At 36.8% G+C, this 12,473-nt stretch overlaps 1 protein-coding gene across 1 annotated transcript; it reads right to left on the minus strand.

Annotated features, from left to right (window-relative positions):
- Positions 1-7,685: 7,685 nt before the first annotated feature.
- On the minus strand, positions 7,686-11,496 carry LOC122273592 (uncharacterized). Its single transcript, XM_087153721.1, has 4 exons — positions 9,840-11,496; positions 8,836-9,757; positions 8,210-8,785; positions 7,686-8,109 (listed from the first exon to the last, which is right to left on the minus strand). Exons 1-4 carry the CDS (start codon positions 11,494-11,496, stop codon positions 7,686-7,688), a joined length of 3,579 nt encoding a protein of 1,192 aa, XP_087009847.1.
- Between the last annotated feature and the right edge of the window lie 977 nt (positions 11,497-12,473).

Here is a 12,473-nt window from a genome sequence, read left to right on the forward strand (position 1 = left end):
CAACTTCGTTTCCTGTTATATTTGTATGACCTGGGATCCAGCAAAAAGTTATTTTATGTCCATCCTGTAACAAATTATCATAAGTGTCTAAAATTTTATTGAAAATGGAGTGAGGATTAGGAGATCGGTTATGTAGCGCTGCAATGCAACTTTTTGAATCAGAATATATAAACCATTTTGTGCGTTTCTGGGTTAATATGTACTGAAGAGCTAAGAGTATGGCATGAGATTCAGCAGTAAATACTGAGCAGTTTGGATGAAGTTTTTCTGAAATGGTACAATCAGGAAATTTAACTCCGCTTGCCGTGTGACCTGCACTTTTAGACCCATCGGTATAGATAGATTTATAGTCAGAATATTCTTCTCTATGAGATTTAAAAGTCTGTTGATAAATGACATCTGTAGTTTGTCCTTTTGTCAAATTGTTAAAAACGTCTAGGGTTTGAACCTGGGTCAATTTCCAAGGAGGTTTTGGCGGAAAAGTCAGTAAGATACTAAAATCCTCCAGATTAAGGTCAGCTAGAAGTTTTTTCATCCTCAAACCGAAAGTTGGTATTGAAGATGGTCTGTTCATAAAAAGTCTTTCGTAATTGGGCATTAAAATGTTATGATAAATAGGATGGTAAGGATGGCTCTTGATATGAAAATAGTAATTTAATGATAACTTTTTTCGCCGCGTAGAGAGGGATGGTTCATGATAGAGTACATTTAAACTCTTAATTGGAGAGGTTCGGAATGCTCCAGTGGCAATACGTATGCCTGCGTTGTGAATTGTGTCAAGATATTTTAGAGCTGATTTTCTAGCAGAACCGTAAACAATACAGCCATAATCAAGTTTTGATCGGATAACACTTCGATAGATTTTTAACATTGAATTCGTGTCTGCCCCCCAAGATGAGTTTGTTAAAACTTTCAGTAAATTTAGTTTTGTGTTACAAGCTTTTCTTAAATATTGAATATGGGGTTTAAAAGTTAATTTTGAGTCTAAAACCATACCAAGAAACTTTGTCTCATTTAAAACTGGAATGCGAAATCTATTCAGGTAAAGTTCGGGATCAGGATGTAGTCCTCTTCGTCTACAAAAATGCATACAAGATGTTTTACTCGATGAAAAGGTAAAACCATTTAATTCTGCCCACTTCAATAGTTTATTAATGGAATTTTGCAATTGTCTTTCAATTGTGTTCATGTGAGAAGCTTTACAAGAAATGCGGAGATCGTCAACAAATAATCTTCCATCCACTGTGGGAGGTAAAATAGATAAAATTTCATTTATTTTTATTAGGAATAGCGTTACACTGATTACACTGCCCTGAGGTACACCTTCCTCTTGAATAAAAGTATCTGATAAAATATTATTCATTCTTACTTGAAATATCCTGTTAGTTAAAAAGTTTTGTATAAAATAAAACATATTACCGGTAATATCATGGTTTAAAAGGTCTCGTAAAATTCCATATCGCCATGTTCGGTCGTAAGCTTTCTCTATGTCGAAAAATATTGTTACGAGATGTTGTCTCTTGAGAAAAGCCTCGCGAATGTCTGTTTCTAGGAGTATGAGGTTGTCAACTGTGGAGCTGCATTTGCGAAAGCCGCTTTGCTTATTTGATAAAATTTTTCGGGATTCTAATACGTATACTAATCTTGAATTTATAATGCGTTCAAGAAGTTTGCACAGGCAGCTAGTTAGAGCAATTGGTCGATAATTTGAAGGATTTTCCAAATCTTTTCCTGGCTTAGGAACAGCAACAACATATGATTTGCGCCAGACTGAAGGAAACTGTCTTTCTAACCATACTTTATTGAAAAGACGTAAAATTGAGTGGAGTTGAGAGTCTGATAGATGCTTAAACATATTATTATGGATATTATCAGGGCCTGGGGATGTTTCTTTGCATTTAATTATAGCAGATTTTAGTTCATGCATCGTTAAAGGTGAATTATAATCGTCACTACGTAAAGGGGGTTTTAGAGCTATTTTCTCTATTCGGGATTTATAGTTTTGAAAGGATTGGAGGTAATTTTCTTTACTGGAGACGAGGGAAAAGTTTTTGGCTAATGTGTTAGCGATTTCTTTAAGGTCTGTGATTTTATTACCGTTCTCTATTAAATGTGGAATTGGAGAGGAAGTATACTGTCCAGAAATTATTTTAATTTTCTTCCATACTACTGCTGATTTAGTATTACTTGTTATTTCACTTACATATTTAATCCACGAATCTCTCTGACTTTGTCTGCGAATTCTTCGAGCTAGTGACCGCGCTTGTTTAAATAGTATTAAGTTTTCAATTGTTGGATTACGACGAAATTTTCTCCAGGCTTGTCTTTGTTTTCTAATAGTTCTATTACAATCTTTATTCCACCACGGCTTAGGATATTTTGGTAGTTTTTGTGTTGTATACGGAATGGATTTTTCGGCTGCAGATATTAAAGCGTTTGTAACATATGATGTGGCTTCTTCAATATCGGTATTATCAATGATGTCTTCATTTAGAAAAAATGATTTCTGAAAAAGAGGCCAGTTTGCTAGATTTATACGTAATTTTGGAAAATGCCCTGTAGTTGCAGATCCAGGTTGTGAAACTTTAATTATGAGAGGGAAATGATCACTGTGATAGAGATCACCTCCGACAGAAAACTTCAATACTGGATAAATACGAGGTGAGCATAGCGTTAGATCGACAGCGTGAAATGTTCTAGATGGGAAATGGAAGTGCGTTTTTTCATCGGTATTCAGTAAACAGAGTTGGTGATCGTCAATTAACTTTTCTATTTGATTGCCGCGTGAATTATTATCATCACTTCCCCACATTACACTATGTCCATTTAAATCTCCTGTGATTATGAAAGGTATTGGTAATTGAGTAACTAGTTTGTCAAGTTCTAATTGTGTAACAGTTTGGTTCGGTGGGAGGTAAATACAGCATATTGTTATGAGTGATTGAAACGTTATTTGTGCTGCTATAGCTTGTAATGGAGTTGAAAGAGGAAATTTGGAAAATGGATAATTTTTTGATATCAAAATTGATACACCACCGCATGCTTTATTACCAGTTATACAGTCTTCTCTTATGTGGGTATATCCTTTTAACGTAGCATTTTGCTCTGATTTCAAAAATGTTTCCTGGAGAGCAAAACAGACGGGATTGTGTTTTTCGATAATGTCTTTGATATCGGGCAAGTTGATATAAAAGCCACGACAGTTCCAAGATAGTATTTTTTTTTCCATTATTTATTTTTTAAATTTTGTGTTTTTAGGGCTTAGGTTAACAGGCGTTTCCATACCCTTTTCAATTTGCATTTCCGAGTCGGTGCCATCTTCATCAGTGTACATTTCGTCAGATTGAGAATCTTTTTTGTTATTTATAAGTTTTTTACGGTTTTTGTCAAAACGATTTTGTCTGCCTTTAGAAACAAACTTAGCTTTGCTAATCATTGGTGATTGAGATAGTTTTTTATGCAAGACACTTGCTAGTTGAGGCGTAATTTTTATATATTGATTGCTACTAGGATTCTTTTGCGAAGGAGTCTGTTGAGAGGGTTGTGGAGAGGGCTGAGAAGGTATAGATTTTGAAGTGCTGGGTGTCGGTTGAGTTGCTTTAGACAATTTTGTTGTGGATGTACTGACAAATTTTTTGGGAAGTAAGGTTTTAAATTTCGTATTCTGTGGGTCTGTTTCTTCTTTATTGTATTGTATGCCAATGGATTTCGTTGTTTTAGAGTTAGATACGGCAGCTGCATATGAAATGTTTGGGCGCGGCTGTGAATTTAGAAATTTTGTCTTAGCTTCTGTATAGGAGAGATTTTGTGTTACTTTAATGTTTAAGATTTGCTTTTCCTGCTTCCATTTTTGACATAATCGTGAATTAGCAGAGTGAGATTCATGGCAGTTAATACATAGTTCAGGTGATGTACATGACTTGAATATATGCCCCGTTTGGCCGCAGCGGGAACATGTTTCCTTCCCTCTGCAATTGTTGGTAGAATGGCCAAACTTTTGGCATTTAAAACAACGTAATGGATTGGGAATGTAAGGTCGGACTTTGCAATTTCTATATCCAGCTTTTACGTCAGTGGGTAATGTAGCTGTGCTGAAAGTTAATATTATGTGTTGAGTTTCAATAATTTCTGAACCTTTTTTAATAGTTATGTGTCGGGCATCAATAACGCCTTGAGTAGAGAGTCCTTCAATGATTTCAGATATAGGGAGATATTGAAGAGCTTTATCGGATATGACACCTTTTGATATATTTAGAGTATTGTGTGGAGATGCTGTTATAGTAACATTGCCAAGTTTATGAGCTTTTAGTAGTGCAGTTGTTTGTTTAACAGACGAAGTTTCCACTAATAAATCCCCTGAGGGCAGCTGTCGGACATTTTTAGGGTTTCCCATGAGTGATTCTAGTGATTTTTGTACGAGGAATGGAGACAAGGTAGAAAGCTTCTTTTCGGTAGAACTAAGTATTATAAATCTTGCTTGTGTTGGGTCGTAATTTGTACAATTTGAGAGGTTAAAACTAGGTGTGGGTTTATTTTGATTGTGTGAAAAAGTTGCTTTCTCCATAATGCAAGAGGTTGTTCCGCTGGACACTCCCATGCCCACCATCGAGCCCAACGAGGGGAACAGAGATATCGGCTCTGAATATTTCAGCCTCGGCACTCTGTTCAGGGTAGCTCCAGTTATAGCACTACACCAGAGGAATGTGGATCCGCCAAAACTATTATAGCTCAGGGGCATTCCAATGGCGCAGCACGTAGTCCCAAGCAGGGTGCTGTTAAGCATGCCCCACCAGCCGGTTGAAAGAGAGGGGGACCTATCCTCCTTCCACTCGTCTACAGTGAAGCATGGGCCAAAGAGCACGCAGTCTACTAACTCCAAGATGAAAATGCCCCCTTGGGCGCCACACTCGTATGAGAGAGCAGACAGGTTTCTCCAGGTTCCCCTTTTCCACCTTACGAGACGCAGCACACGGCAAACGTGCTGGTCAGCAAAAGCTAACGTTCTTAGTCTGTTTACTTTAGGGGAAAATTGGTTATTTAAAATTAATAGGTGAAACATCATAAATCAGGAAATCCGGCAAAAATAGTATAAAACAAACAAAAATCTAAAGATCTACCATCTGTAAATGATAAGCAGTGCTTCTGAATGAAATGAAATAAAATTCGCTCACTAGGTCAATATAAATATTTGATAAAATGTCGGAAACTCAAAACAGGACCGTCGCAAGAGAGAAATGGAAAAATGCTCAGGTCCAGCTCGGGGCCCCGGGTGCGCCGTGCCCGTCACACAAGAGTGTGCCCCTGGGGGGGAGGATAAATGGAATTAAATTGTAGTTCTAGACAAAGTTAGATATCAACAAGAATCTTACAAACTAATTGATAACGGCCCATATAGAATGTTACATAAATATGCGACTGTTCATGAGTTTAGGAAAATTATATCTGCAATCAGAATTCCTGCAATTATTCCTAATCATCTGAAATATTCTCTTACTCACTGTGCTAGATTTCAATACCTTAAATTAAAGAAGTTTCTTTACAACACATTATGTTCCAATAATGGAACATCGTCTTAAAAATTAACTAACCATCCTGTTTCAATTTCCCCCCACTTCTTAGTTTGAATTAGAGTAACGTCAAGAACTGATTTGATTTTGCTAATGAGTTTCGTACGTTTAAACCTAGTGAAAACTTAATGATCTCTTTGGATGTAAAATATTTTTTTACGAATATTTCTCTAAACGGTGTCCTTAATTGCCAGAAAAAAGAAAAATTAGTACACATTACCCGCATTTTATTTAAAGGATTTCACTTTTAATCGCACATGGTCCAGGACGTAGCTTAAGTAATTATAGTTCCCTTTTTTATAGACGATATGTTGACTTCACATTCATACTGACACATTGATTTCCCCTTCTCATAACCTCCTAAATAAAAGATCTCACCTGCTGCTTAAATGTCTACCTCTTAGTAAAAAAGCTCCTTTACCACAGAGCTATCTTGTTGACACGTGAATTTTTTTCATTCTATTATTATGTATTCAATCAACAGATCACACCATCCCATAAAACTTCCTAATTCCAACTTTATACAATCGATTAATTTACTTTATCTGAAAATCAGTCACCGAATTTCTACGATTTTGAGTAAATTTGAATTTAAAGTTGTTTTCTAGTCAGTAAACAACTTATAATTAATATTAATAGTTAGGATACTTGACTAATTTTTTTGTCGGTGTAGTCTTGCGTATAATTATAACTATGCATAAGAATTTTTCATCTTATAACTATGCATAAGATGAAAAATTGGACGAAATCGAGATAGTAAACAATCTTTCATATCATTAAATAGCAGGAAATCTAATCATATGTTGTTAGAGTTTTCTGTTTTTAAAATCATTCAACAGTGTTCCTCATCTACCAACCTTTATTTCTAGAAATCATAATTCTAATAATTTAGTTAACGATATCTTTCCAGTAGCCCACCCTTTTTCAAATTGTGGAATTTCATCCTTATTTCATCTTCGGTACTCTGGGGTACCAGGTTATACCTCTCTCACATGTTTATTAGAAGCTTTTTTTTTTATCTTGCTCCTCAGTTTTCGTAGGGGACCCACTTTGATGGTCTCCTTACTTTTTCCTATTTCCGTCATTAGACATAGAGAAAAGATTTTGCTTAGAAAATTAAAACTATAGTAAGTTCATATTCGAACTTTAGTTTTCCTTTACTCAGACTATTTTTGGTTTCTGTCTATGTAGAACAATATCCTTCTTTAAACAAAAAACTCATTAAATAAAACTTTAAAAAAAAAAAATTCTGATCATAAACCTTTTCTAGAGAATAAAACTTTCTCACATACGAAGTAATTCTATATGAGTAAACTAGGAGGCTCCGCCCCCTGCTCGCTAACGCTCGCCAACCCCCAAGAATTGCTACGCAATCCTATATGGTTCACGCCGTGAACCATGGCTCGCTGCGCTCGCTCGCCAATGAACACAATGTTCTAGCACAAAGACATAATATATTATCATCAAAGACATAGTATTTTATCATCAAAGACATAGTATTGTACTTATGTAGAAGAATTCTACCAATGTTCTTATTGGCTTTTAAAAAAGTATATTAGCTATTTAGATTGTACATGGTGAAAAAATCAAAACATTAGCTAAATAAGAAACATATTAGCAAAATAAATTATCAAATATTGCTTCACTAATATTCAGCATTTTAAAGCGTGAAAATTCAATGCATAAATAAACGCGAAATATAAAAAAATTCAATGCATTTATTATGACTCAAGATTCTTTTGCTTCTAATTACTTTATTTTACAATACAACACTCAGAATAATAGGACTATTTACAATATATTATTTACATGTATTGTTGGATGCATAAACTTACATCATAAAGATGAAAATCGTATCGAATTCTCTTAAACGCAACGCATCGTAAGTTCTTTAATGTAATATTATAAACATAAATAGAACATAAAAAATAATTGCCAGTTTCACAAACGCAAAAGATAATGTTAATACAAAATAAAATAAAGAAAACATGACGGAATTGACAAACTTAATGTGAATGGCAACATACTCCCGCCTTTGTATTGCTGGCACTTTTGCTCTGAAACAATACAAAAAACATAATGCTGTAACACTGCAAGAAATTAAAAGTTATGAATAGTTCACAAGTTCATTCGTTTCACTGGTACGATTCGACGTCCACATCGAGTTGTTCTTGCTTCCTCTTGAATATCGGCATTACCAAGTTTTGGTTCTGGAGTTTTCAATTCTTCCAGAATATGTGCAATACTAGGCTCATGATCAGGCTTTGTTCTGGTTTCCTGGTAATCTTCATTCATGTTGTCAATGGAACTAAGTTCCAAAGGATAAATTCGTTGAAGGGGTCTTATGATTTCACCACTGGCTACCCTTAATTTAGCCACCCGTTGAACATTATCCTTGCCAGGAAACAGTTCAATTACTCTAGCCAAAGGCCAATTCATTCGGTTTGGATTTTGTGACTCAACTAGAACAATTTCTCCCGGAGCAATAGCCTTTCTCTTTGAAGCTGTCTTATGACTTCTTACCAATTCGCCAAGATATTCCCTATAGAAACGCTTTCGTAAATTTAGTCGTAAACTGTGAAGGTAACGCACTCGTTTCAAAAAATGCTGAGAGTCGATTAAATCTAGATCGAAAGTTTCACGTTCTTTTGAGTCTTGAATGAAGTGAGCAGGCGTAAGGGGTTTCAATTCGTTGGGGTCGTCTGACAAATATGTTAATGGTCTCGCATTTATAGTCGTAAAGCAAAGTCAACATTTCTTCGTAGGTGACACAAGCTCTGCTCAAACATTTTCGAAGGAGTTCCTTAACGCAGCGAACCATTCGTTCCCAAAAACCACCATACCATGGAGATGATGGTGGGCTAAACAACCACTTAACTTTCTGTAGAGAACACTCTGTTTGTATGAAATCCCAATCTAAATATTTTAACGCATTTGCTGTACCTACGAAATTCGTACCATTATCTGTATAAAGAGTAGAGCATCTTCCTCTCCTGGCCCAAAATCTTCGTAAGGCTTGAATAAATGATTCTGTGGAGAGAGATGAAACTAGCTCCAGGTGGACTGCTCGATATACTGCACACGTGAAAAGTACTATCCACGCCTTGTTTCCACCACGTAAGAAAAGAGGACCAGCTAGATCTGCGCCAGTTATCTGAAATGCTGAGACTCGGTTTACTCTGTCAGGTGGTAAAGAAGCTGGCTCAGTATTAACATTTCTAGAAGTCAGTTTTTTGCATGGTACACATTGTCGCAAAACGGCTCTTACAACTCTCCGAATCTTTCTCTTAACTGTGCTAGTGTCGTTAATACACCAGCATGCATCAAAGATTTATGAGTATGCAAAATCAGTCTTTCTAGAAGAGGATGGTCTGGTAAAACTATAGGATATGTGAAGTCCTCCGGATCTTGACTGAGGATAAGTCTTGTTTGAACTTTCAAAATTTCATTTTCTACGAAGAATTGTATTGTATCCTTGTACTTCTCACGTATGTCAGAAGGCCATTCATACTGTATGATTTTTTTAAGAGTGTTTTCTGCACATTCAATCTCTTCACATGAGATCGCACCAGTCAACTTACAAGAGTTTTTCTTAATGCTGTTACAAACTCTCAGAACATAAGCAGTCATTCTAAGAATCCTTGTGTAACTCGAAAAGTATAAAAATCTCTGTCCAAATTTCTCTTCGTTTTCAGCTGCTAAATTTGTTATCACTGTCTTACGTCGCTCCAGAAAAGCTTCATCCGGAACGGATATCTCAGACAATGGCCAAGATTTTGCTTCTTCGTATAACCAGCTGGGACCCTCCCACCACTGACTTTGCAATAGATCTGCCCAGTCGCAAAAGCGAGTAGCAAAGTCGGCAGGGTAGACTTCTCCAGGTACATGTTTCCAGTCATCTATATTGGTCAATTCTCTGATTTCTTTCACTCGATTTCCAACGAATGTATTCCATGGCTCCTTTCTCGTAATCCAGCTCAAAACTATCATTGAGTCAGTCCAAAAAAGGGTTCTAGAGGAAATGGGCAGAACAGAACTTAGAGTTACGGCTAAACGAGCTCTGAGGGCGGCTCCCAGCAATTCAAGTCTTGGGATGGTTGGTTTTTGCATTGGAGCAAGTCGAGCTTTAGCAGCTATTAATTTGACTGTCACTTGACCTCGGTATTCACATCGCAAGAAAGCACAAGTAGCTTATGCAAAAGAAGATGCATCTGAAAATATGCAGTTCGACATTATCGTAAATTACAGGCAACATTCTTCGAGGAATGGTACATTCAGGTATGAGAGCAGTGGTTTTCTCCCACCGTCTGTACTTCTGCTCAAGTAGTGCTGATAATGCATCCTCCCAACTTAGTTTCCCTCTCCACGCTTCCTGCAAAAGGAATTTGGGCAACAATAGCGCTGGAGCAGTAAAGCCTATTGGATTGTAAATACTGTTGATGATAGAAAGAAGTAAACGTTTCGTAACTGCCTTTTCATTGACGGTAACTAAATTTAACGGCATCTTACATGAAAGTTCATCACTAACTAAATTCCATTTCATGCCAAGAACCATTTCCGTTTCTTGTCCTTCTCTAGAGTTATTGGAAGCCCAGCATCGTAATTCAAACCCACCTTCTTTCATTATTTGGATAGCTTGAGATTTTAAATGCTCCAGTTCATCGACGTTATTAACACTTGTGACTAGGTTGTCCACGTAAAATCCTTCTCTTAAATTATCAATCGTATTCTTAAGACTCTCTGTTTGGAATTTCTGCAATCCTAGATGATAATTTATAGTGGCATTTAGAAGAAATGGACTGGAAGACACACCGAACACCACTCTGCAGTGTCGATAAGTCTTAAATGTTGTGCATTCAGCGTCTTCCCACCACAAGAGCCTTAGTACATCTCTGTCTTCGACTCTTAAACGTATCTGAAGAAATGCTTGTTTTATGTCGGCAATAACTCCTAATGCCCCTGAACGGAATCTCAACAGTAATGGCAGTATCCTATGTATAAGATTCGGTCCCACACTTAAGCATTCATTCAAGGAAGCAAATCCAGGTTTCTTGAAAGATGCGTCGAAAACTGGTCGAACCTTCGTAGTATTGCTGGATAGCTTGATGACTGGTCTATGGGGGAGATAATGACCTGTTTTCGTAATCTGCTCTTTTGGTACAGTTTCTATAATACCTTCTGATTCCCATTGTTTAAATACAGCGTCGTAAGCATCAAAATAATTTTCGTTTAACAAACGTTTAGTTGCTGTGCGAAGTCTGGATTCTGCTATGTCATATTTATCATAAAGGGCAGGATGTCCAGCCAACCATGGCAAACATACTTCATATCTCTGATCTTCACAGACTCTTAATGTTTCTCTGAAATGGATCAACGTTTCTTCCTCTAGTTGGATCTCATTTTTTCTTTCCACGGGATTTTCAATGCCTAAAACGTCCAAATCCCATATTTTTGGCAACTCCTTATTTTGCAAACTTAATGCGACTAAGTTAACCATTTTTTTTCTTCCTAGACCTAAAATTGTCCAACCTAGTAAGGTTTCTATGGTTGAAACTCCCGATCTTAACACTTCTATTTTTCCAGTCAGAATTTTTCCAAGTACATCAGCTCCTAGAAGAACTCTTATAGGGGGCGTATCTTTTCCAACATCTGTTATTTCTATTCCTCGAGAAGCTAGATCAGCAAGTAAACTTCTATCCTGTATCCTTGGTAGCTCTGAGCAAATTTTTGCTTGGTCAAGAAGAGATATTGAGGTCGTATATTTGCGATTTAAACTTTCAACAGGTACCATATATCTCTTATGCTCTGAAGCAGGAGAAGTTCCCCCGCCAAACAGTCCTTGAGAAAACACTTCGCTTCCAGTGGGAGAAAGTTTCAGTTCTTCAGCCAAACTCTTTTCAATATAGGAACGCTGTGACCCATTATCCATTAGTGCACGAACACAGACTTCCTTGTCTCTGTTTCGTAGTCTGATCGTAATTGTTTTGAGATATATTTCACGTTCAGAAGGACGATTCGTAAACAATATTTCTGTTGCTTTCTGTTCATCACCTGCTATTTTGTAATTCTTTACGTAGATCTGGGCAAAGTATTGTGTAATGCCTCCGTTTACAAACTAAGCACCTTACATTACTGTGACATCTTTTTGCCATGTGACCAGATTTGAGGTAAACAAGACAGCATCTCTTTTGTATAACTCGTGATTTTCTGTCCTCATAACTCATTTCTGCTATTTTCTGACAGTCTTGACTTGGATGTAATCGGTCACAGAAAATACAATTGTTTTTTCCTACTGAGGTGTTGGCGATCAGTGTAGTAGCAGTAGGTTCATCTCTTTGGATCGATTTGTGGTAATCTTTTCGTTTCTCGCCACTTTCCTTATCTCTACCAAACCCTTCACGAGCTAAACTGATCATTTCTTCAGATTCGACCTCATGTCTCAAAAAACACATTAGTTTTTCGAGGGATCTCTGACTGGTAACGCCATCAGTATTTTCAGAAATTCTACTCCGTTCCCAGGCTCGCATAACATTTTCAGGTAAGCATGACTCTACAAGAGGCTCTAGAAAATCAGCAAATTTCTCTTTCGTACGTCCCAAACTTTCCAAAGCTCTTAATTTTGTTTCCAGCATATCGTAGAGGGTTGCTAAATCAGGAGAATTCTTTCCGGCAGTAGTATTTTTCATAACAAGTGAAAGGAGATCTCGAACGTTTATTTGTACTAAAAGATCTTCTCGGCCAAACCTTAATTTCAATTGTTTAATGGCTTTCGGATAATTCTCTGCTGTTATTGGGAAACTGGAAACTAATCTTGCTGCCCTGGATTCGGGTACCATAGATTGGTATAAATATTGGAACTTGTCGATTGCAGATAAATCTTCGGATTCATGAATATTTGAAAATATA

This window comes from Parasteatoda tepidariorum, chromosome 10 (assembly GCF_982258835.1).
Source record: "Parasteatoda tepidariorum strain Cologne lab strain chromosome 10, Ptep-v5.0, whole genome shotgun sequence".
Classification (NCBI taxonomy): domain Eukaryota; kingdom Metazoa; phylum Arthropoda; class Arachnida; order Araneae; family Theridiidae; genus Parasteatoda; species Parasteatoda tepidariorum.